Genomic DNA, 26692 nt, shown 5'->3' on the forward strand with positions numbered 1-26692 from the left:
ATAATATGGACGGTATTAACCTCAAGTTTATTGACACTACACTGTGGTGGGCATATCACTTGAACATTTCTAGTTCTCTTCATTTTTCATGTCCCATAAGCAGTTCCATGAAATAGGCACAATCCAGCTCATACTTCTGGTGGTGGCTTCTGCAGTACGGAACTATTGATGTCATGGTGCTTCTCTGTGATATGTTTGCCAACGAAACGACAGCCAATAAAGCCACTTCTCTGGGCATTGATGCTTGTCATGCAATGCTGGATGCAACTATGTCATCTTTGAATGCTCTAGGTTTAGAGATTGTCTATATTGTGCAATTATCTACTAGGTGTGTCACGATCACACTGACTGAAGGAGATGCTGCTAAAATAAGGTGTGCATGAAACAATCATTAACCACTAGCAAACATATTCAGTAATTACAGGGGAAAAAAAACTTTCACTGCCAGATGTTGGGACTCGTAATCACAAGAATCCTGAAGGGAACTTTCCGAGTGGATGCACTCATGTCTATGATTGGCATGATGAGACAATCATACAGAAACCAATTTTCAAGATGACTAAAAGCTGGACACTGATTCAGAGTTCTGTTTCACACTTATGTATCAACACATCGTGATGGCAGGGTGTGCCTCATGAAAAAAAAAAAAAGATGCTCAAGACTCGTAATATTTATATGTCTCTACATTGTCAGTCTCTTGTCTCCCATTATTCTTTCCATTTATTTCTCTCTCTCCCATTCATCTTAACCTTCCTCTATTGCTTTTGTCACCAGCTTATGCACAAAATGCTAGCTCTGCTCTGCCAGCGTGCTTGGATAGCCAAATGGTTAGGACACTCGCCTTTGCATCAAGGGTCACGACACAGCCTTTAGATCGCGACGCAGGCTATGCATTCTCCTCCCCTGTTCAGTGTGATGAAGCGGGAGCTGCGTTAACTAGTTTAAAGGAAAGCGCTTGCTGCCATGACAAAGGCAAGCGATGGATACATTTCAGACATAGCAAACCTAGTAAAAAAAAAAAGTCTTGTTTGGCCACTTATGCAGCACAGCTTTTAAGGGCCCCCTCCAATGTGTGGCCGCAACTAGGTGAATGAGCACAGCAAAAGACGAGTCATGATTACAATGCTTCGAATGCTGAGAAGCATTCGGAATGCAGTCGCACAGCACAGCATTGTGGTTGATTCAGATACTACCACCAAATGACCGTGCCCTTTGCACATCTCAGCCAAGCTAGAGCATGCACAAAAAGCTTATAATGAACAGACTTACTTTTTGTGCATGCTCAGCCAAGCTAGAGCATGCACAAAAAGCTTATAATGAACAGACTTACTGCTTGTGCTGATGTTCCCGCATTGTGTCAAATTTGCACTTCTCACCGTTTCGTGTTTAGTAAGGATTAAGCAATATTAAATTAATACACTATCATAACCTGCATAGAAACGCACAAATTCACGCAGTTGGCATTTATGTTGTCTGGCAACCTGGAATATGCCTGTAGGGCTGCACTCAAATTTTACATCAGGAAGCATCGTAATCATGTATCATTTTTTGAGAGCTCTTGGCTGGATACATACCTTTCTATAATGTCGAAGGTTTCACGAAATCTTGTCTCGTCGGAATGGAACTGCTGAAACTGAAATTTTAGACACCGATCTAAGTGACAGTACCCTTCGGACGTGAATAACGATGTACTGTCTAAAAATATGTTAAATTCACACAATGATTCAAAGACACTTTATATTACACCCAAAGAAAGAAAATGAGGCAGTACATCATTTTGTTGAACCTTTTATTAATTAATGCCATTAGCATGTAATTAAATATCTTATTAGTCTGCAATCAACTTCAATATTTGCAGTAGAGTCAAATATTAGGCTCGAAACTCAGGTCGTTTTTTTTTGTATTCATTTCAGGCAAAGGTTGTATTCATTTTGGGCAACGTCATTTCTTGACGTTGGTCTTCAAACATAGTGGTGTTTCCAGTACTAAAGTGGTCCTCTGCAGCAATATGCAGCACAGTTAAGTTAAATGACTGCTAGGAAGCTATTCTCTGAGTGTCCAATTCGTGGACATGCCCGATTCACTGGAGTGCGTACAGTTACTCAAAAAGAAAAAAAAAAAACAACTGCGAGTCACGACGTCATGGCGCACTTGACCATGTCAGTGCGCCGAACTTGCCAGCACATTCCCAGCACAAAAAGGAACTAAGAGAATGAAATGTAGAGTAACAGGACTTTTAAACAACTTTGACAAGTCTGCATGTGCGTATGAACTTGTTGAGATGTTTGAAGAGCGATGCAGGGGATGCATAGACCTTTCAGGAGCGTCAGGCGGGTGTCCGCGTTAAACCTATATTCACGGGCCAACGTGATCAGAGTATATGCATGGCCTCAGAAATGCGAGTCTAAAAGCGAATCTCTAGGGGCAGCATTTCTTATGGCAAAACTCATTCAGTCTTTCTCACTTGTGTTGAGAGTTGTGAAAGCTGCGTGGCATCAAAATGATGTTCCGGACGAAAGACCGGAAACAGGCGGCGAGCTGCTCGCCAGCTTCAGCCAATCAAGAGAGGCTGAATTGGACACCGCGAGAATAGCTCCTCAAGTTGTCCATTCAGGAAGCCTGTACAAATATGCACACTGCCTTTTAAACCATTTGAAAGAAACACAAACAGCGTGACATGCCTTTGTAGTTGTATACAAAAGTACACACTGCTACTGAAGGGGGTATTGCTTAATTGCTTAAAATCAGAATTGATTTTGGCTAATTAAGTAATTCAGCAGAGCAAAAACATTTATTTAGTCAGCAACATACATTTAGTAATGTCATCACAAAGTGCATTGGCATATTTAAAATATCTGCGTAGAGTTAGATGAGGTGTATGTCCATTTGTCTTGAAGGAAATCACACAACAGGCAAAACAGTAGCACTGCTACAACACCACTCTTTATTTCTCCATTCTGATCGTGAAAGTGAATTAACGTAAAAACAAAGCAGCTCCATAACATTGCAAAATTCCGTATTCACATGACTGTCCATGTTAACGTAAAGACAAGCGAGATTGGTGCAAAGAATGGAAAGGTGAGATTGATGAGTGCAGTGTGCGATGAAGGGGAGAAGGAGGAATAGGACACAAAAGGGCCAAAAAGGAATAGAGTGATGAACGGGAAACGTTTTTCTTTTTCGCTCTCTCAACTTAACACGCGAGACAAAACAGAAAGCAAAGGAGCACCTTCTTTCGGTGAAACAGATGGTGGAGGCTCGGCGGGTTCTTTGTTCGTTCCTTGTATTCCGCGGCTACGTAGGTTGGTTGGGCTGCTGCCGCCAGTGGAGGTCGCTGTCAGCATAACGCCTGCGCGCATAGACGCTGCTTCCACCAGTGCTTTCCAGCTTGCCAGGTTTGCAACCAGAGTGCTGGAACACGGAATAAAAGTCGAAGGGCGTGAAGGGTCTGGCAGATGAAAGGCTCCATCTACAACACTTCAAACCTTGTGGTGAGTTTTGACATCTCTCTCTCTCTAAGGCACTGGCCCATGTATTCTGACATTTTTAGAAAATAAATTTTATCCACTATTTTTGACTACCTGCACCCACAAAGTTATTCATGTTCCACATGTTCACAGATGGCTTATAAACTGGTTCTAGCCGGCACGCAGCCAGACTCAATGCAAAACAATAAACACTGATTGCATATATACAAAGCTGAATCGCATTTCATTTATGGATCCTAAGAATACTACATGACAAATATACGTGGCAATATCTACTCCATAACTTGTTACCGGAAATGCCATTATGATTGCGTTAGCATGCGCATTCAGAGAGCAATGCAAGTCTGCACAGCTGTGCTCCAATCATAGTGAATCTCATTTTATGAACAATGAGAAGTGAAACATATTAATCAAGCCCTTATCAAAAAGCTGCACTGCTAAATGACTGCTTAATCCATTGTCAATTACCCAACGCCTTGCGCATTTAGCTTGCCTCGATTCTGAGAACAACCAAGCTCACTACTGCATCACACTAATAAACAGTCCCCTGCACTCGCACGTTATAACCTCAGAAAATTCGATGCTAGGCATTCCATCACAAGGCAACCTCCGAGTTTAGTTTCGCCTAGCAGGGCTAGGCATATAGCTTTGGTGCTGTGCTTTGTCCGCAAAGCTGTTGAAGGTAGAGCGAGACATTTGGAAAGCTAATGCCTTGGAGAGAGAGAGTATGTACGCCAGTAAAACATCACCACAAGGGCATTGCAGAAACCTACACGCAAGCAATGCTTGGCATCTCGACAATGGGGCACATAAGGACAAACTGCTCAAAAAGAATTGCCAATTTTCAGATAAGGGCCTGTTGTACCACACTAGTTTTAATCCATCAAGCAGTGGAATGGTGGGTAACGAAATACATGACTTCATCTAAACCTAACCCACTGTTGGCTTTTTGAAGAGTTTTCAAGCACAAGCTAATCTGGCCTTTCATTGCCCTACTACCACCTCTCCGTCTGTAGGGGTAGGGCCGCAAGCCGGCAGCAAGTAGGTGGGCGAGCGCGCATGGACATGTCTACTCTTGTAGCACCACCAATGTGGACAGTGTGCTCGCTGTCCGCATTGAAAGTGCCACGAAAGTAGCAATCAACGGGCGGGCCGCCGCAGAGGCAAGCTTTCTGCCACATAACTCAATACACTGATGCATCTTATATGACAAGTTTATCCACAGGAATAAAGAAAAGTAGAAGGTGCATCTTATACACCAGGAAATGTGGCATATTTGTGGCAAATCAAAAATAACATTCAGATTACTCGAAACGATCGCATGTCATTCATTTGCCCAAATGTCAAGATAAAAGTATTTTCAAAGGTGGCTAACTACCACGCGATATCAGATAAAGTACAGCAAAAAAATTTACATGATGAGACAAGCGCAAAAAATACACACACTCAGAGAAGACACAGACAAGCGCTGAGTGTGTGTATTTTTTGCGCTTGTCTCATCATGAACTGTTACCAACAAGCCCAACTGGCAGTCATCCTAAAAAAAATTTACTGTCATGTAAAATTTGAAAAGCGCAATTGAGAAAGAGACGTTCAGCCGTTCAGGATGCTCAGTAATGAAAAGGATAAATCAAAGGCAGCAAATTATACTTAATCCACATGCTGTGCATTACATATGCAATGATTTAACCTCAATGTTGCCACATTTGGCGATCTTCAATTTTTCTAGCCATATGCCTCTATGTGCACAGGATTGGCCAGTGCTGGTGTCAACCACATGAGTAAAAGCAGGACATGAACAATCAAATAAGTCTTGTGGGGGTGCTATCACACCCTGTAAAGTCATTTGCGCCTCGTGGCGCAGCACTTGCACGCGATTTTCACCATCATCATCATTATCGCTAGTGCAGTAGCACCAGCAATGACGCCCGGGAGTGAGGCTAGGTGACGGCACATGGCACATAAGCAGTTCTCGTTGGCGTGTAGCGCAAACAGTTGTCTCTCGTGGTATGTCCGTGTGGACGGCGCCACGAGCTGTTCCCCGTGGGCCCCTCATGGTGACTCGAGCATTGACGATGCCCCCTTTACGCGTGTTCTTACGTTTGAGTGTATTAGATTATTGTATAATGTTTTACCGTGTTGACAACTAGTGATGTATTCAATTCGGCTGACAATATTGTCGATGTAAAAGTAGTTAGTCGTTTGGTCCGACCGCATCTGCTATATCCGTTCGCTCACAGGGCGTGCCTCATTACAGGACCCCACAGTCTTACATAATGCATTCAGATGTTAAAGAAATCGATACGAGGGCTGTGCAAGCCGTCAGCCAGCGCAGAATACCATTGAACAATCAACTAATTAGCTGATAAGTTGATAATTTCCAGCATGTTCTCAGATCAAAGCTACAGCAAATTATAAAACATTCAGAGATTTACCCACCATAGCCATTGAACAGTAACACCACCACATCATCTTCCAGTAATTTAAGTAAGATATCCACACATCCATTGCCCTTTTTCATTTTCATATTTTTTTTTTTTTATACCTGCCCTGTTCCATTCGCTCAAGAGATGCCAAGCATTTTGCAGAGACTTGCGAGCTGGCCACTTCAAGAACAGTCGCAGTTAGCAACCGTGCGTAGTAGAGAGAAAAATAATACGGCTATCATCGTAAAGGTGAATCAAAAACAAGATCCAAGTCTCTCGAGAGTGTCCAACAAGAGTGGCATAAGCCCACCTGTGTGTCAAGACGTGAGTGACTCTGGGGGGTGCCGTTGCCATTTGCCCGAGCGGCCGCTGCATTTCTTCGCGCGGCCCAATTCGTTACATCATCACGTTATACAAAAACACTTGCAACAAAGCAAACGTATCTTTTGTTAAAAATAATTGCTAGAAAGGCAAGAGAGAACAAAAAAAATCACAGGAAAGCAGTGTCACTCGTGAATGCGGAACAGCGGGATCCACAGATGAAGCGGGATCCACAGATGAAAGAAAGCAAAAAGAGTCACTTTCAAGGCGTGAGATATTTTTAAGACTGCGAGTGAACTAGCAGTAGTTTAAGATCCCAAGAAAGTGCTAGCCCCTTCAACCTGCGACGAGTATGCTGTTCTTAACCACAATTTGTCATACACAGCTCTATGCAAAGTAAATTTGTTCAGTGATAAAATCCAGTATATATAGTTGCCCAGAACTTCTGCTCTTTAAAGTTCCTGTGTAGTGTATTCCTTAAAAGTTGCAATTTTCAATTCTTGGCGAATACTTGGCAATAATTTTACTGCACACATGTCCCAGGCACATATACACAATTGTACAAAAGAGCACTTTTCGCAATCATAATGTGTTGTGCGTTAAATTTGCCACGCTCAGTGCACAGTCTAATTCATTAGTTTACGGACAGTTTCTCTGCAAACGGCTAAGCATGAACAATATGCACTCTTGACCATGAAACTCCACAAGGCGACATATGTCATTTGAAGTTTAAGGTTCAAGCAGAAAATTGAAGCACTAGTCCTACTGAAGTGTTCTGTATGCATTCCAAGAGTCATACATGCTTCCAGAAGCTTGCTATAGAAATTGAATGTAATATAATGTCTGGGGTTTAACATCTCAAGGCCACAATATAGTCATGAAAAACACCATAGTGTAGGGCTCCAGAAATTTCAACCATCTGAGGTTCTGAAGAGTGCATCTACATCTTAAGCACACAGGTTTCTAACAGAAAATTTAATCTGATTGATATGGAATACATATACTTCGTAAAATTATACAGAAATCTACAGAATGGCGTACGGAACATTTCAACAGGACAGCACATGGACATGACTTCCCCCTCCCCCCCCCCCCATAAATACGATAGTTTGCAAGCCTTTGTGATTGACCATACACAGCGGGAATCCATATTTTTAGGGTTTTCTTAGGAGTGGTTACATTGTGCACTACACAGAATCTGTTGTGTATTAGTGTAAAAATAAACTTAGCTTGGTTTCTCCGAAAATGACATCATCTATGAAAATCAAAGGTAAGATTGTCTACACTCACACTAGAAAAACGTGTGATGCAGATAGTTAGAGATAGCCTGAGACGCGGTCCCCGACAACCCCCCAGCTTTGTGTTATGAAGAGTTGCATGCAGAAAAAAAAAAAAAGTTTGTAAATACAGTAACACTCCAACAGCAACAGCAATGTTCGCTCAGCTTATCACAAAAGACAACAGGATCGCCGTCACCTGTGATCTTGCGCACTGTCTTGCCGCAGCTCAAGCGAACAGAACTTACTTGTGAACAGCGATCAAGGCACACTTGGGCACGATTGTACGGTCATCATCATCACGCATAATGTTTGGGGAAGTCATACTTTTGGTGCCAGGTAGCACCAAAACCTGCCACCTCTGAAAGTAAGAGCCCACTGCTTCAGATGTCGTGCAGCAAATTACTTGTCTTTCCACGCTTGCTTGTACAACCCAGCTACAACCCGTCTGTGGCATGCAACCTCAACCATGCACCGGCGGTCGCACACGCGTTGAACAAGGAATTGACGCGAAAGAAGAATACTGAGCTGAACACTTTATGCACGCAGACTACAACTAATGGACATGTATGACTAAGCTCGGTGAAGCGCTTTTTTAATGACACTTGCAGGAATGTAGCCTGCGTCTTGTACTGGTGCAAGTTTCCTTATGCAGATCTCAAAGACGTTCTCTACTAATAAGAGGTCAAGATAGTGTAATTAGTGTTTTGTAAAGCTGACAAACTGCCGCAATACCCCAGAACATCACCAGAACACGTTCACGAACCCTGCAATCGTCTGATAGTGCAATGCTTTATCCAAGTATGTTCATAACTAGTAGTGGCTCAGTTTACTAATATTTGCATGTGCGAGAGCACGTTAATGCACCAGAGAATAAAAAAAAAAACTTTTATACAGCATTTAAGCATTATTGAGATAGCCAGTTTATCTATCGTATAATTTCACTGACGAAGCATGCATAACGCAAACATATAATTTCTGGTGCACATGCCAACATATCCACTGAAAATTTTAGCAGCAAAGCACAGAAGCCGATGCAAAGGTCACCAACAAGTATCTATAAAATGCATTAGTTATGACCAACTGTTGTCTCGCTTATTTACATGGTGAGACATTAAGTAATAAGATGCTTATCATGAAATCATTTGAAGGAGGGAAACTGATGGGCTGGGATATTGCAGCACATGATTTTTTTTTTGTGCATAGAATGTTAATGTGTGCTCTGTCACGTTTTTTTTCTTAGAACTCATGTGGCTGAAACCAATTTCTATCAGCTACTAATGATTAAAGCGCCAGTGTGCTCAACTCTTGCTACTACACTCTGTTTCATGCATTAACCATAAAAAATTAAATAAGTAAAGAGAGTAGCCACAAAAAGTGAATGAAGAACATGTGCTACATTTAATATATATTGCCACATTGGTTCAGCAACCCCGCGACAGCAATGAAAAGTTAGTGAGAAGACGACAGCCCGCTGCCCTCTAATGCAGTTGTTGGTAGGCCATACCTGGTACATTACTCGCCTGTTACACAAGAACCCTCGCTCCGCAAATCTCGCTTGACCTCGAGATGGGCTCCTCAAGCTGCCGCTCCGCCGATGGGAGAGACGGGGAAGGTGGAAAAGTCGTAAGGACACACGATTGAAGAAGGCACATCGGCAGGTCTGTCTTCAGTCTGTCCTTTCGTAGAAATCGGGGAAACCCGTCCCCGACAACATTGCACCCCAACAGCCCGCTTATCTGTGCCTCCCCACCAACCAACCCTCTTGCGACACATACGGGGAGAGGTCACCACCCCACAACAGGAAACACACAATCCCCCGTGAGAACAGGACGAAAAAGGATCAAATGAAGATGCACCAGGAAAAAATTAAGAGAGTGATAGGAAGTGGGAGAAAAGGCAGACAATTCCTGCCGTAAATGACACCTACCTGTCATCCCCAGCAACTCACTTGAAGTCTCAGTGACGGGGGCTGGAGTCGCCATTGCTCACTGCACAGGAACAAACGCAGAGCCTTTCACAAAAGCAAGGAAAGCGAATAGCAGTCTGGATAAAATTGACACCAACAGAGACCTCATCCTAGACGTCGTCTCACTGCGAAAGCAGGAGATAACCACACTATAGTCGGACACAACTTTAGAAGTCCATGGCATTCCCATAAGGCTGACCTCATAAGTCAGGCAGCCGCTGACCCTGCCTTTGGAGAACATTGCCATAAGCAAGAGCTGGCCTGGCCTATTTATTTAGTCACGAAGGTGATCGATTGCCAGCGCTTTGGTCAATCGGGTGGACCTTCTTTGGACTTCATAAGCTGTATTTGACTACAGCGGCAAACACACTCAGACCTTGATATAACAAACTCAGATATATTAAATTTACTTTTGTATAAGATGCAACCTTGTTATAATCAGGTAATGGTGTACCATTCATAATTTTATATATGAATTGAATTTTTCCCCAACTTATAGCATATTTGATTCTAGAAACGAATATTCAAATACTACATTTGATCCCGAATATTGTTACAAGCGCTAACGTAACGATTCACAGCAGTGTTGATACAGAACGCCGATGCAAGCTTTGAAGGGCAGCAAAAGTTGGTTAGCGGCTGCAGCGAATGCGTTGGAATATTGATAATCTTTTTGCTACACTACCGCGGCACTGGCAACGGCAGCCACGATCTCAGCATCGATGCAGTCAGAAACAGATACGTCGCCTGCTGCAGCGATGAAGTCACTGTCTGTGATGGTGCCCGGAAATGCTGATAAGTCGCAGAATTCACTGAGGTACCGTACGTCGTTGTCAGCGGTCATGACGCACCTGAAGTTGTCACCTGACCCGGAAGGAAAGTTTATGACGACGCTTTACTTGACGCCGCTCCAAGTGCCACTCATAACTTTTATCGCTACGTGAGGGTGAACATTCTGTGCAGCTCCCGAATCAGGATTTATCAAGAACGATGCGAGAAGAACAAAAGTTCACAAGGCACAAAAGACCACGACCACGCCGAGTTCCTACCACCGACATGTTGACGATATCGACGCGCTTGTGGCTTTGTAGTTAGCAGCTGCTTTGATTCAGAAAGCTGGAAAAAGCGTAGCCTTCGAGACATGTATTTTAAAACCGAAAACACTAAAAATACGTCATGAGGTTGCAAATCTCGAAGGCCATGCTTTTCAGGCTCGCGTGTCATTGTGCGCTAACAACCACGAAAGGGAATGCAAACACTGCAACGAGATCGCTGAGTCGCTTCGCATTCTCATTTTGGTTTCCTTGGCAATCTGTCTTTAGGAAAAATACCGGTGCACTCGCAAGCGCCACGCAACAATCCGGATCAACACGATGTAATAACACTGCCTTTTTGTCACCTGCCCGCAAAAAGGGATTGGATCTTGCTAGAACGCAGCCAAAAATTGATCAATATTTGCTATGAAAACTGTGATTTTTCGGCTTTGACGGCTTTGTCGCGCCGCAGCGTTCCATATACCAGACGTCCTGCAGTGTGGGAGTTCGATATATGGGTGCACCAGTCCCATACTATTGCATGAGAAATTCAAGGGTATTTCTGAACTGTTCGATATATCCTAGTTCGATATATTTGGGATCGACTGTATTCCAGTATACTTGGCAACTGCTGAATATCCTGTTAAAGAGGCAAATATTCAGAGAAATTAGAACATTCGAAGAAGTAACAACTTAGGAGTGTTACACATTCTTTTTTCTTTAAAACTTCACTAGTGCATTGATTGTCTTGATATGCTAACACATTTTTTATTTGAACAGAGCAATCAAAACTATCCTTACTTTTTGTTTTACAACTATAGAAGTATTCACACTAATTTGATTTGATGCCATATTTACTTGCGTAATGAACCCAATTTTTCCCCCAGAAATGTTGATGTCATTTGGGGGGAGGGTTCATTACACAGGAGCTATAACAGCAATAATTTCACACGGCTGTACGTATTAAAGGAGCAATGACACTGAATTTCAAACTAGAGATGTGGCGTTCATTCGATTGCTTGGTATGCATGTTTCTTTAGCAAAGTATGAATCGCGTCAGTTACGTATAAGTTATACCCTATTTCGAGTGCAAAGAGTGTCCAAGGCTCATCGACGCGTGCTTTGCCATGAGACATCGACGGTATTTTGACGTGTTCAGCCGACGTTCACCAAGCTCCAAGGACACGCCTCAGGCATCTAGCGATGATGAGCGAGCAGCCACGACGTCGACAATTTTAGTGTTGTCATCTCAGTGTCTACATGTGGTACCGTCTGGCGGCAACACCTGGCTGCCTAGTAACAGCTTCACTTGCTTTGTTTTGCTTGCTTGCTGCAGCACATTCATGTCATGTCAATCCTGGATTATCTTTGGGCCACTTCAGGTGATTTGTCATCAAGTCGTGACCGTGAATGTGACTGTTTGAAGTTATGGTGATCGCAAACAAATAACACGCACGCAGCGTTCATATGTTTTACGGCAGGCCAGCGTGGCCCAAGCATGCGTCTCCAGCTGCCTCGTCGCTGCTTGGTCTGGTGTCGATTTTAGACTTAATGCTTAGAGGAGGATCAAACTAAAGCTTATTCGCCCTGGCGTGAATGGCTGCGATTACATACTGCATTTACTCGCATAATCCTCATTCTCGCATAATTCTCGCACCCCCCACATTGTCCAACAAAAATACAAGTTCTTTTTTTCCGCGAGTAATTATCGCACCCCCGAAAATTGCCGCAATAATGTTTTCTGCTCGTTCCAGCCACTGATGATGATAGCGCACGCCATCTAGCACCATCTCCTAAGCATAAAGCATACTATTATTGCACGGAGATTCAATCCAATCCAAGCTAAGCCAAAGTGGCAAGTGTGCACTGCGGGATGTATTGTACGTTGTGTCCGTAATGTTGTTACGTAATGGGACGATACGAAAGCTACATGGCTACTTTCAAGTTGAAAGTGATTGATTAAGCACGAAAAAACTGACACAGGGGCGGCGGTAGGCCTCTCGGAGTCGACGGGTTTTGTGTTCACTACTGGCGATGACAGCTGAAAACCAAGACACGTTGGGCCTTCCATGTGCCTAAGACTGGGATGGATGATAAACTTCATTTCGTCAGAAGGCAACTGCGGATGATTCTGTTGAATGGCCATCAGCCCAATACTGACGTCGTACGCTAACCTTTTGCGGGCTCCTGTTGAGTGACGAACGCTACCAGTACGCCTGCAACGCCCACAAGCTTTGCGTACGTTTTTCTAATTCTCGACTATTTGCTTGGGCCTTTTGTGTCTCAAATAACATTTGCCTTGTGTTTAACCTGTACTTTTGTTGTTGAGGTAAGTCTTAATTAGAACTTCTCAAAGCTTGCAGTTAGTTGCTGTCGCGAGAATCCCAATTTGTGGCCACTTCGTTTTCTTCTTCACCCTGTACGTTTTCGCGGAAAGTTTTTCCCGCGTAATTCTCACCCCCCCCCCCCCCCCCAACGTTGTGTTGGCATTCCACCAAAAAAAAAAAAAAGTCCGTGGATTATGCGAGTAAATACGGTAGTCCTCAGTGTTTTCATCGTCGCTTGAGGACGGTCATGACAGCGGCAATGACAATGATTGTGGCGAAGACATACCTATGCGCAGAGCAGACAAAATGTCAAATGAAAATCGTGTCACCATTTCAGATGGGGCGAGACTGCAAGTGGTTACAGCTTGGCAGCGCTGAAAATTGGCGAGCTTTCCAACTGTTTTGAATTCGGTTCAATACAGGTCATACTGATTAATATTAAACATATTAATCCACCCGTCTGTTGAATTATTAGTACCGAATCATCACTAGGGGATTGACAACTACGCGTTGACGCAAAAAACGCGACATGCGTCAAGTTGATGTCACTGCTCCTTTAAGAAACTCGCTGTGCAACTGCTGATGGCCTTGCAAATCGGTGACAGGACTATGGAGCCTCTACGGAGAACTTCGCTTTCTACAAGGAGAAACTGCCCTTCTTTTGGTCTGCAACATACGCGTCAAACATTTTTTGTAGAGGCTGAAGCTATTGTTTTCTCCCGTAAAGAAAACGCACGGATCAGCGCCTGCTGTCGTCAAACCGTTCTGTGCCCATGCTCAACCAACTTTAGGTTTAAAACTAGCCGTGTAGCTAGCCCACAGGTACATCGTGTCCTGCGCAACAGATGTCAAACGAAGTTCACTATGACAGGAACGCAGCATCGCAAGGCGGTGCACGTCACACAGTTGACGCAGTTGCACACTGTTCTCCCCTCCCCCTTTTGCCGTTATGCTTATCTGGCGCTATAAGCAACGAGCTCTCTTCTGCGTTCGGCAGATGGCGCTGTCACAAAAGGCGAGACATACATACTACGATCAACATTGTCCGCACTCACAACTCTTTCGCATGGTTGTTGAACTGTGTTTTGACCATTATTGTGTCATCATTTTGTTGTATAATGGCGTGATTTAACATTGCTTCGATCGTGAATGACACTGGCTATCCCACAGAAGTAAAATGAATGGATATAGATCCTTCCTTTTCGGAAACCAAGGTGGGGGTTGGATTCATTATGTGAGTAAATAAAGTATTTGAGGAGTTTCTTGCCTTATTCTTATTTGAAAATTTGCACACTCCTAGACCACACGCATGCACAAACACGCATTCACACAAGCACAAAAGGGTATTTGAGGAGTTTCTTGCCTTATTCTTATTTGAAAATTTGCACACTCCTAGACCACACGCATGCACAAACACGCATTCACACAAGCACAAAAGGTGAACATCTTCACAAGCATGCTCACCTTTAGAAGATGAGCTGCGGTGGTACTTGTCCCGATCATGTCCAGATGACCGTGAGTCTCGGTGAGAACTGCGGTCGCTCCTACTACTCCGGTCATCGTCGTGGCGACTGCTGCTGCTCCGCTCATCGTCCTTTCGGCTCCGGTCGTCATCTCTTCTGCTCCTGTCATCATCCCGCCGGCTCCTGTCATCATCACGTCGACTACGCTTGCGGTCTTCGTCGCGCTTGCGATCCTCATCACGCTTACGGTCCTCGTCCCGCTTGCGATCCTCGTCACGCTTACGGTCTTCGTCTCGCTTGCGTTCTTCTTCCCGCTTCCGATCATCGTCACGCTTTCTATCCTCCTCTCGCCTGCGATCCTCGTCACGCTTGCGCTCATCATTTCGTCTCCGGTCATCATCCCGTCTGCGGTCTTCGTCACGTCTTCTGTCGTCCGTGCGCTCCCTCTTGTCATCTGCGCGTTCTCTTCGGTCGTCGCGTGGAGACCTACTTCTGTGCCGCTTCTCATCGCGATCCCTCCGATCGTCCCGTGCCAGTTCAGCCCCTCGCCGGCTGCTTCGAGTGTCGTCCTCTTCACGTCTTCGCCGCCGTTCCCTTTCACGCTCTCGCTGCTTTTCCTTTTCCTCTCGCTCCTTTTCACGCCGGTTCTGAAAGAAAGAGTGCATGTTTGGATGTGCTGTTTCATGTGGCAGGTCATGCACAAGAATCTACAAAGAGACACACTCGCAACACACCACAGGAGCAATAATGGTTAGGATGCATTTGTATTTGTGAACTGCAAAAGCTCTCACGACCAATTGCAAACGGTTGCTTGGGACAAGAAGCAACTGTTGAATCAGTAGGCGCCGCCATCTTGGTGTTGCTTTGAAGCTGCTTTATTTGAGTCTTTTTCCTGCCGATGCAGCAAGAGCAATGCTACCACTCCTTTTTCAATGGCCATTTGCACGCACGTGATTGGTCAAAGCGCACGCTCACCTCCTATTGGCCCGTTGCGTTTTTTTCTTGTTTTTCCCCAGGTTTCACGTTATCATTTCACGCTCGCTCAGCTTGAACTTTCAGCTGCTCCACGATGTTCTTCAGGTTCGCAAGTTCACTACCATGTTTGACCAGCTGCGATTATTGAGCTGCTCTAATGTTCGAAGACATTCATCTGAAGAAAACTACCCACTGCGTATTCAGCAAGAAACGCCGGCGACCATGGAATTCATGCCGAATTCAGTGAGGTATGTTCCGTGGTACCCGCTTGACACATTGAACACGGAGCTGCATCCCAGCGCAGGCGCATCGAATGCCAGCACGCAACTCATAATTGCAGGATCGCTTTGTTGACGCATCATATACTGCAGCACCACAACTCACTACATCGACCGTGTGCGCCTTGTCGAGCCATACCTTCAGTGCTGCCGCGAAATGCATCGGGGATCGTCGGTTGGTAGTTTGTGTACGAAAACACAACTTGGCACGACTAGTGTGTATATTTCGTGAGCCCAAGCCTTGAGTGTTATCACTAAATGCGTCGATACCGTTTTCTTATCAGCTGAAGAAAATAGCCAGCGCACAGCAAGTGCGGCCAACGTGAAAAAGCACTCGGCGTTGAAGTTGGCAACAAAACGAAAATTCGCACTTCTTGGCGTCGACACGGAATATTGGAACCTGAGTGGAAGCATAATGGAATTCTTCATGGTACGTCTGAGCATGTTTAACTACTTTCTCGGACTTATGATTTGCGCTGACTGTGGCGAGTGTCTAAGAATGTTTGTGTGAAGCTCGTAATGGCATGCTCAATGCGTGACATGCACGACCATAGATTTGTTTCACTGAGGGTGACTGGAGATCCATCATTAATATCATTTATATATGCAACAAAGATCATGCAGCTAAGAATGCCACGAAAAAGAAGCTCGTAACTAGGCACAAGCGAATAATGGACACTGTCTACAGCCCTGGTCAGCTGTGATGTGTAGATTCAAGCCCATGTCATAGCAAAAATTCAGAAAAAAAAGTTTTCTTTTTTAATTTTATTACCATAGCTTTGGTGCAAATAGCGACAGCACAGACCACATAAGCATGTGATTTTTATGCGCAGTGTACACATACAAGGTGAAAAACAACTGGGAAATGTTTGGTAGCAGCTTTCTCACAAAGACTATGCATACTAATACAGCAAATTTTTTCATGGTTCCTGTGGCGTTGTTGTAACATATATGGCATCATCTTGCTCCTGAAGGGCCAAGCTACATAATGATGCTATTTATACAAATGCCGTGCATTACTACCTAAATTCATGGGAAACTAAAGCTTTAGATGCATTTTTCTCAGTGTCACATTTATAGGCATGACACGTAGCTTTATGGGGCATCTTGATATGTTTTTATTGACTCACAATAACAAGTTTGATAGCAATCTGTTCGTACTCAATAGATCTGGCTGATGATGCCATTCCTTTTCTTCTATATCTTGTTCACCAAATTGTAATTCATAACATTCGTAAACAATATGTTACAGAAAGTTTTCACTCATGTTTGTGTCCATTCATTTCACATTTCAAGTTTGTTGCAAACAATAAAATTAAAATCATTGGCAAGACCAGCTCTCTGGCAACCTAGATATATACTTTCTTTTTGTGTTCCACATAGTGAAATCACAACACAGGGTCCACACCGGCACAGTTCATAGGGGCATTCGACTCTGGTCTCGCGTGCGTGTTGTGTGAAATTTCGCTCGCAGGATTTCAAGCTGGACGGTTGTGCCCTCGCGATCTCCGACTTCAGCGTAGCTCCCGCCGACTGGTTCGCCCTCCGCGGTCTCCTGAAGCCGTGCAGCTCTCGCATTGTGGCACCCCGCCCTTGGACTGCTTCGACCGGATCCCCACTTTCCTATCTCCTTCTTTTTTCCTCTCGTTGGCTGGCTTCTTCTCCGTCTATTTTCCTTCTATTCTTTTTATCCCTCCTTCTTTTTCCCTATATCTTTTATTCCCCATATCCCATTCCTCTGCTGACCTGTTGAGGTGTCCTCGTAAGGAGAGACAGTTACGGGTCGGCACCTTTCTTTTCTTTTCTTCTGTTATAACCACTTATATATATATATTCATAGGAGCACAGGCCGACACAACAGCGGTCATCTAACAAGCACGGAGTTGACAGAGTTGCAGCACCGGAAACTAGACTGTGTTTCTAACAATGCGTCAGCAATGACGTATGCCACGCGAGTTCAGAAGGGGCACTCAGTGAGGAGGGCAAATGCTCAACAGCCACTGTGAGTGCATCCAAAGCAAAATGGCTCATTAATGGGGGACACTGGTCTTAGCACAATCAAAAATGGCCAAAAACTTATTTTAGGGGCGTTTGTACCTCGGAGCACCTACTCTCAAATTACTAACGCTAAATTCAATCACACAATGCAACATAATGGGCCTTCAGGACAGTCCAGCAGCAGTAAAAAGCCCCCTAAAAACTAAATTAGTTCAAATGTCGCAAACGTGCCATGAGCATTATAGCAGGCTGAACGCCGTCATCTTGAGCTACATTTGAAGCGGTTTCCTTTGTGCGTAATTTGCGCCATTTCAAAATGGTGTCATCCAAGCAGAGTGGCTGCCTTCGCATTTTTTCTGAAGGTCGTTCCCGGCCTGCTGATTGGCTCCCACTCGGTGCGTACTTCGAGTGCGCCATACTGAGTCTCCCATTGGCTGGCAAGACCGACGCGTATATTTCTTTTTCTTGTGCGTTCATCGTTGTGGCTGTCCAATTGTGTGCATCTACTTTTGAGCTTGTGCATGTTTGTCCATGCACCGTGTTTGTGTTTTGGGCCAGTAGATTTTTTACGCGATCGAGATGCCCAGAGACTCTTGTCGGAAACCGTCCTCGCAACGAGCTTTTGGAAGCGGTAAAAAGCTGACTTTAAACAAGAAGGCGTCGGCTAGAAGTGCACTGTCGGAACAAGAGTTTGGTGGAGCAGGTGTGTCGCGATTATCTCATCTCGGGAGTGCTTCAAATATTGAATCAGAACTCGAGAGAGTAAGACAGGGACAGGAGGCCGTGGTAGGACGACCAAGAAACTTTATGAAGAACAAGTTGAATACAAAAAAAGAAGCGTTAATGACACTGAGCAATACAATGAAAACCCTATTTACATTAACAGATCTTAGTTCGTATTCAGTACTGAAACGAGCTAAACAGGGTGTCTTAGTTGATTGATTGATATGTGGGGTTTAACGTCCCGAAACCACTATATGATTATGAGAGACGCCGTAGTGGAGGGCTCCGGAAATTTAGACCACCTGGGGTTCTTTAACGTGCACCCAAATCTGAGCACACGGGCCTACAACATTTCCGCCTCCATCGGAAATGCAGCCGCCGCAGCCGGGATTCGAACCCGCGCCCTGCTGGTCAGCAGCCGAGTACCTTAGCCAATAGACCACCGCGGCGAGGCAGGGTGTCTTAGTTAGGCTTTACGTCTCTTCAACCCAGTTTAGCCAATTATGGGCCTTGTGGTACTGCAATGTTCTTACAGTTTGATCGTTGTTCGTCTCGCCGGCCCGATGTTCCCACCGCATCAATCTCTCTAAAAGACCGTCTTTGACGTCTTCAGCAGGCCGCACGAGTTCATCGTCGGTGTCGGTTGCCTTCGTCCAGCCTGCCGCTACACCACTTGCCCCCAGTAGTCTTCGCCATCCTCACTCAGTCGAGGTTAGGCCTAACCAGGCCTAGGTCCCTTGCTTCAAGGCTCAATAGGTGATGGACGCCTTCTTGCCTGAACGGTGACCTGCAGCCATCCTGCCAAGAAGAAAACGGCTGTTGGCTATCCCGGAACTTGGGCAACCTCGCTTAGAGACTTTCAAGGTCGAAGGCCACTTCCCGGCTTTGCGTGCTGCCGCCTCCAGAACAGAGTACGAGCTGCTCTCATCGTGGGTGCGACACGTGCTTCTTTCTCTGTTTTCTTTGTCCAGCGCCCCACAGAGAAGTCGCTCGTTCATATTTTGTAGTTCACCATCACAGCTCGGGTCGCATGCCACGAGCACCTATCTGGCCGATCCTCTGCATCGAGGTGGCTAATGTGCGTGCACTCGGGTGACTTTCTTTCCCTCGTCACCGTCACCGCACTTCCACGTTCGGCATGTGCCTTGTGCTCATCCTTTACTCCTCACACATTAGGCACCTTTAAGTTTACGATCCGCTCCGTGTGCAGAAAGAACATGCGAGCAACAGAACAGAAAGCGCATGTCATGCTCCGAGTAAGAAGTTGAGTGAAGGAAGAGCTAAGGTGCAGCGGTTTGGTTTTGCCGCGATTTCGCAGAAACGCGAAACCTATGTAGTTCCCTGCACATGCAGCACTGTCTCGGGACGCTACATCTGCGCGTGGCTAAACAAAACTGACACTCAGCTCATACTAACCTATTACACAGGGCAGCATGATGCCTAACATCTATGTGGTTAATTGATTTTTAATGTGCAAGTGGTTAATTATGAGAATCAAGTTCTCATTAGTTTATGAGGAACCAGTGGCTTTAGTCTTATACCCAATAGCTTTAGTCATACACCATGGTCTTTTCAGGATCCCCCCCACCCCTTCAAGCACTTTCCACGGCAAACTCATATCTTGCTTTCCACATTGGAGGAGGAGGTGGAATAAATGTTTATTTCCAAACAGTGTAGCGGTAAAGATTCCGGGTCCACCTTAGGTGGGAGGTCTCCTCATTCCAGGAACCCTCTGGCCTTTGCTAACTCCTTGGCCACGAGACGTCGTTGTTGGTCCATCCACATTGGAAATTTTTAAAAATTATTTCTTGGATGAAATGACACTTTGTTTTGTTTAGACAGGGAAACAGATAAGGAACACCTGAATAAAATTTATCACTGAAAATTCCTTTTAGAAATTTCTTGCAGCGAGTGCCAGAACCTCTAATATGATTTTTAAAGACAATAGTCTTTCTAGCGGTACTTCGACACAAAAATATTGGTCTGTCTTTCTGTCTGTACAGTTGTCTGTTAGTCCCCCACAAACGGCATCAAGCGATACTACTCCAGACTGCTAACCCCATCCGCAGCGCCCATGAAGCTCAAGTTTCAGCGTTCATACTTGTGCGGTTGTCAATTAAAAAGCAACCACTGTGCATATCTGAAGCACCTTAACAATACGCCAATATTTTGTATGTGTGTCTTTATACCAGAGAACGCAAACATTAGTAATTCTAAGGACTGTAGCGTTACTCAACTGCACTTACAGTGCAACGCCATGCTCAAAAAGGCAAGTGTTTCCAACGCTTTGCTAAGACGACACGGTGGTGGCACCTGCCAGTCGCTTTGTGTTCTACACCTTATCGCCTCCAAAACAGGCGTGACTCTTTTGTGGGCGTGCATGCCTTCCTTAGTTTTCGAAGTTAACTGTCAGATTGCGCTCGTGTCTAACGTGCCTCGATGAGCTCGTTCGCCTTCGCTGCACAGATTGAGACTCTCTAACGCAGCGCTTCCAGAATACCAATCCCCGATTTTCTCGCGCAAAACATCAAATGAACGTTTTGCTCATTCTCTCCACACGCAAAACTATCGTTTTTCAACAACATTTGCAGTGAAACATGCATATACGGGGCGAATTTTTAAACTTCACATTTTTTTGCAGCCTGACTACCCTACGGAACTTTTCGTTGTGTTTTTGTGAGGCAATTTCAATAAATTTGTACCTTTAACTTCTAAGAAATCAAACTGTGGAGCTGTGCTATTTTTTATGGCTAAGTCGAACATATGAAATTTTCTGAACAATATTGTCAGCGAATCACACTGCAGAATTATGGAGCATCAACACAATTGAAAATTTTTATGTGATGATGTATATCAGCATCGATATAAATAGCATAGCTCCACATGGTAGATCTTTGGCTACAGCTGCATTTTAGACAGAACCAAAAAATATTGAGAGAAAGTGCCTTAATCACCTGTAAAATCTTACCTAATTAGACCAATTATTTTTCCATAATCTAGGAAGTAATTGAGGTACAATAAACCTAATTACACTTTTGAAAACAGGTGAAAGAAACATACATACACACCTAATTTCATTAAATATCTCTAAGATTAAAAATTTGTCATTTTTAAGACCAGAGGCTCTCATTAATACACTTTTCTGACTATAAGTGAAGCCAAAGTATATGTTATCATGACTCGCTGGTCCGAGCAAGCCACAGAAAGGTCCCAATCATCTGCAACCAGCACAGTACCACCCAGCTACCAAGTTTGGCCTGAAAGTGCCTACAGGGCAACTGCGCTTTGAAGTTAACAAATTGGGGCAATCGTGGCACTGCCAACTACTCACCAGGATTTCCTCAACAGCTTCTTTGAGCTTGGCATAGCCCATGTGTTGCTTGCCCATGAGATGGTCGTCGACACGCTGCTGCGCATCACCAACAATGAGAAAGGCTCCGCAGATGTCGCACACCTCCATCTGCTTCTCCTGGGCAGCTGCCAGCTCTGCCGTTTGCTGCACAGTACGAGGCAAAGCACAATGACCAACTCCCCCGCAGCTGACTTGTTGCAGTCTACTACACAACTCCCATTCGCCAACTCTCGACACAAGCCAATCTGCAAAATCCCTTGGTCCCAACTGCCTCTTCCGACTACATTCCTCTGACAGGATTCCAGTTAGCCTCCATATATACAATCGAACCCCGCTACAACGAAACTGAAGGGGCGCGGAAAAAATTTTGTTGTAGTGAAATAAAAAAAATATACCTTACCTGAGCTAGCAAAACAAAAGGAACGTTTATTCTCAAAATTCACAAAATGTTTGCTGCTCCCTATTCTTTCCCAGCAGTGTCACAACGTGATTCTCACCCATGCATAGCGAGGCCATGGTGAAAAGCACGCTGAAACAACGCCTAAAACCGCTTTTGTGAATGAAACAAACAGTTGCACTTACGCGTTAACACCAGCTGCTGTCCGCCGTCAAAACTATCCGACAACACCGAGATGGAGGCAGGGTATCGTGGAGCGGCGACTTTTGCATTATTCTATGCTATTCTTATCATCCATTACTCACGGCTAGCTGATTTTGTTGATAACGCAGACGAACAGCCGCTCTGATTAGTTACCACACTGGCCAAGCGCGAACATAATGATAAGCATCGGAATCGGAAAAGGCATCGTGCCGCGGTTGCACCCAGCAACTGCAAGAAAGAAACCATGAAGCGAGCGACTGAGCTTCAGCTTCGGATCGTCTGTGGCTAAAAAGCAAGCCAGTGGCGAAACAAAAGCAGGGCAGTCTCATTGCCATCACTATCGAGCAATAGCAGCAACCATGCTTGCTGAACAGCGGCGGTTTCTGGTGGTGCCAGCGCATGTTTTAGACTTCGTTGACACATTTTCAGGCCTTCAAATGCATTGAAAAGATTGGGTTTACTGCATAGCATTATGTATCTGAGCCTGCAATTGCATCGTAAAATTTTGTTTGAGCAGGGTGATTGAAGAAAAAGTGTTTGTTGTGGCGACAATATTTATGCATTGACTCCTATGGACTGCCGACGGGAAATCGTGAATTTTTCGTTGTAGCGGAAATTTTGTTGGAGCGGCGTTTATTGTAGCGGAGTTCGACTGTATACACTCAAATCTCTTGATAATGAAGTTCCATCTAACATGGAAATAAGTTCGTTGTATCCAAAAATTCATTATAAAAGTATATGTCTAACAGTATATCCATTGCAAGAGTATTCTTCAATTACTTTGTTATAATTGATATTTCATTATATCGATGTTTGACTGCAGTCTGGAGAGCAAGGCTGCCTACATCATATTTGTCTCTGATGCTGTCTTTGCAAAGCAGTTTATTTTGATGGCTATCTGAAAATTGGAACGAGGCTCAAGACGACCACCATGTGGTAAGCTGTCTATTTCGCCATCTGTGGCAAATACAAAGCTAAGATCCTTGGGGATGCCTCACCCTGAGCCAGTGTGCCTTGTCGGAGTCCTTGTCGAGAGACTTGCGCTCCTCTTTAAGCTGGTCGCAGAGCTTCATGATCCCCTGCGCCTCCTCGACCTTGCCCTCACAGCCCAGCTGCTCCACTTGCTGCAGCAAGCCCTGGATGCGCTCATTCAGCACGATCACCCGCTCGTCAGTTGGGGCCGCTGGCTCTTTCATCTTGATAACCACACCGCCCTGCAAAAATGGGGTGATGACACCGAAGCACACCTTTTTGCGCAACAGACAAGATGAAGTGAATAGGCTGCAGATTGGGTACCCCCCAGTGGCAAATTATTTTTTTCACATTATTATCATAATTCCTAAGCTCCAGTTAACAAACAAATGTACCCATATGCTTCTGTTTCGTGCAATTGCATTTAAAAAAAAAAAGCCCTTGATCTAGTCTCCTTCCTTCATACATAGTGAAATGAGACATGGGAGGAAAAATTGAGGAAAAATTCAGAACATAAAGGGACCAGCTGTGACCTAGCACTCCTAACTAAAGGAAAAGTACATATCAAGGTGCCAGCTAGTCTATCTCAAGTTTTTTTAACAATGGTTCTGTTCATTAAGATTGTAACAGTGGTGCAGAATATAGGAATTAAACTAATCATATTAGGGGCAGTTGTTCCATTGAAAAGAGTTCCATTTACAGCAAGATTTATTTGTAACACAACAGCCTGGTCTTGGAAACAAGAGTGGCGATGTGGGCTTGTTTCGCTCTGTCTTCTCAGTCTATTCTTTCCTGCGTTCATTTTTTCGCCTCGCGCTACACATATTTCTTTCAAATGGCCTTGGAAGTCACTCTAACCTCTTGGTTGCTAAGATGCAGTCGCTGCCGCGCCCTCCGGATACGCTTTTCCACGTCGGAAAGCATGGACTGGCAGAACTGGAGAAAGGAGTCCTCATAGCCTTCTTGGCGGTACCGAGGGCTTGCTTCATACCTTGGCAAGGAATTTATAAAACAAGCACGGCCAATGTCAGATATGTACAAGTCCAATTGTCACTCGCATTCCACACTTTCAAAGGAAATAGCTTGACCTGTTCGTCATCAACCTGACTACGCCCCCTGCAGGGCAAAGGCCTCTCCCACGATTCGCCAATCATCCTGGTCTTGTGCCTTCCCTTGCCACGTTATACCTGCCAACTTTTTAATCTCATCAGCTTACCTAACTTCTCGTCTCCCCTTCGTGCATTTGCCTTCTCTGGGAATCCAGTCAGTTACTCTTAATAAGCACCGGCTATCCTGCCTATGCCCAATGTGCCTGGCCCATATCCACTTCTTGATTTAAGCTATGATATCCTTAAATCCAATTTGTTTCCTGACCCGCTCTGCTCTCTTCTAGTCTCTTTAAGTTATACCTATCATTTTCCTTTCCATCACTCGCTGCAACGTCTTTGTAAGCCTCCATGTTTCTGCTCCATAGCTAAGTACCGGTAAAACACAGCTGTTGTATACCTTCCTCTTGAGGAATAGTGCGATCTACCATTCATGATGTCAAAATGCTTGCCAAATGTGATCCACCCCATCCATATTTTTCTAGTTAGTTCACTCTAATGGTTTGGTCCCGCGGTTACTACCTGTCCTAAGTAGACATATTCCTTTACAACTCCCAACGTCTCTCCACCCATTGCAAAGGCCTGTTTTCTTCAAAGATTGTTGCACATTACTTTAGTTTTATGCATATTAATTTTCAGGCCTTTTTTTCTGCTTTCTGTGTCCAGTTCAGTAACCGTAATTCGTCCCTTGAGTTACTCATCAAGGCAATATCATCAGCGAATTGCAGGTTACTAAGATACTCTCCATTAACTCTGATCCCTAACTTTCCCCTATCTAAGGCCCTGATTACTGAGGGGCAGAGTTGACCTTATTTTCTTAGGTTGTGAAGGTGAATAAGAGTGATCTAATTAAAATACAGAAAAATGGTTTGTTATTGCATAAAACAACTTCACTTCATCTGAGCCAAGACACGAGTCATAGATACAAAAATCTTACTCTCTCTTCAGCCTGTCGTCGTGAACTTTGTTGCAGGGTCCTAAGTCTGCCTTGGTGTTCACGAAGAGATCGTTGGGGCAGAACTTGGCAAGAAAGTGCTTGCACACCTACAATGACGACGTCAGTGATTATAAAATAGGCATGTAATCGCACGAAGCGAGATCACTGCGCGGACACTTCAATACAGCCAATGCAGCAATACACACACAAATAAGATTGATGCAAATCAGTTCATATAACATATAAACATGAACAAACTCATTTGTCTGCATTTGGGGTGACTCTCTAGTGTGTCCGTATTTGTACGTCTCGTGTTTTTAACATGAACACCTACCAACTAGCTCGGCTATCTGCAACTGCACAGGTGTCACGCATGGTAATATCGTCTACAATCCACACACACAAAGAACAGGAGATGCGTACGGTGTAGCACTAACACGCTTTGATATCGTAGCACTGCGCGATAAGATGCTCGAGCGGGATTTCGAGCCCTGCCGATATTCTTCATCACTGCAACGGTGTGCATGGTCAGTGTACGCTAATAGGGAACGAGGAGTTATTGAACAACATCGAAAGCCTGATCGCTCCAGAATATGTCAATTATGCAGACGATGGCGTCGTGAAGTGTGGCCGTATAAGCAATGCTATTGCGTACTTCGGCGCCGAAATTTTTGGCTTTGCCATGACGGCTCGGAATGGAAACGCCGCACTGGCAAAGCGGTTACACGCGCGTACGAGTTACGGCGCAGATTATTGCGCGTTGGCGAATTAAAAAAAAAAAGAATTAAAAGACAACGAAGGGCACGGCCAGCTTGTTCCCAGAATTGGACACTACGACGCGTTTAACGACTCAAATAAATAGAAACGGTAAAAAAAAAAGACGGACGCTTACGTCGGGGTCTTCCCAGTTGCAAGTGTTCTTCTTCTCCGTGGGCGCGAGATTTCTATCCCGGCCCATCAATTCGTCGAGAAGTTGTTTAGCTGAGGCGAGCGCCATTTTCGATCACGAAAAACAACTACGGGGAGCCAGGGGAGCTTCGGTACTTCTGTTCGGTGCAAAAATTTCCCGTTGCTGCGATCCTGCAATTACAGGCCACGTGATTTATTACGTCACATTAAAACGCGTTCGCGTAATACCAAACTTATAACACATTTTGTTTAAAACTTAAAGCTTTTTTGATAACTGTAAAATATTAATGCTGAGTGTATGTCACACAATTTTGTATTTTGCAATAGCTATGTTTAAGTGGGTTCTTGAAATGACAAAACGTTCTGGAAAAAAAAAAAAAACATACGTCATCAAGTGAAAAGATACATTTAGAACTTAACGGAACGCACTACTTATTTGACAATAAAATAATTTTATTACCAAAAAATGTTAGCTTCCAAATAAACGATTTCTTTTTGCATAACTAAATAATAATACAAAAAAAACAAAATTTAAT

General features: G+C 44.4%; 1 protein-coding gene across 2 annotated transcripts; it reads right to left on the minus strand.

Annotated features, from left to right (window-relative positions):
• Positions 1 to 1772: 1772 nt before the first annotated feature.
• Positions 1773 to 26310, minus strand: LOC119180248 (luc7-like protein 3). 2 transcript variants are annotated; one of them, XR_012884782.1, is made up of 9 exons: positions 26140 to 26310; positions 25248 to 25354; positions 24063 to 24195; positions 23231 to 23446; positions 21611 to 21775; positions 14307 to 14952; positions 9443 to 9503; positions 3230 to 3411; positions 1773 to 2619 (listed from the first exon to the last, which is right to left on the minus strand). XR_012884782.1 is itself a non-coding variant. In XM_037431394.2 (8 exons), exons 1-7 carry the CDS (start codon positions 26242 to 26244, stop codon positions 9472 to 9474), a joined length of 1404 nt encoding a protein of 467 aa, XP_037287291.2. In that variant the 5' UTR covers positions 26245 to 26310; the 3' UTR covers positions 2922 to 3411; positions 9443 to 9471. The 2 variants fall into 2 exon arrangements, 1 of the variants encoding a protein (XP_037287291.2); XM_037431394.2 differs by lacking the exon at positions 1773 to 2619 and having other exon boundaries at positions 2922 to 3411.
• Between the last annotated feature and the right edge of the window lie 382 nt (positions 26311 to 26692).

This window comes from Rhipicephalus microplus, chromosome 7 (assembly GCF_043290135.1).
Source record: "Rhipicephalus microplus isolate Deutch F79 chromosome 7, USDA_Rmic, whole genome shotgun sequence".
NCBI classification, from domain to species: Eukaryota; Metazoa; Arthropoda; class Arachnida; order Ixodida; family Ixodidae; genus Rhipicephalus; species Rhipicephalus microplus.

Coding starts and splice junctions, on each gene's coding strand:
- LOC119180248 (XM_037431394.2), bottom strand. CDS start 26,244: ATGGCGCTCGCCTCAGCTAAACAACTTCTCGACGAATTGATGGGCCGG. Junction 23,447..24,062: donor TGCATCTTAGCAACCAAGAG/GTTAGAGTGACT, acceptor CCATTTTTGCAG/GGCGGTGTGGTTATCAAGAT. Junction 21,776..23,230: donor ACAAGGCACACTGGCTCAGG/GTGAGGCATCCC, acceptor CGTACTGTGCAG/CAAACGGCAGAGCTGGCAGC.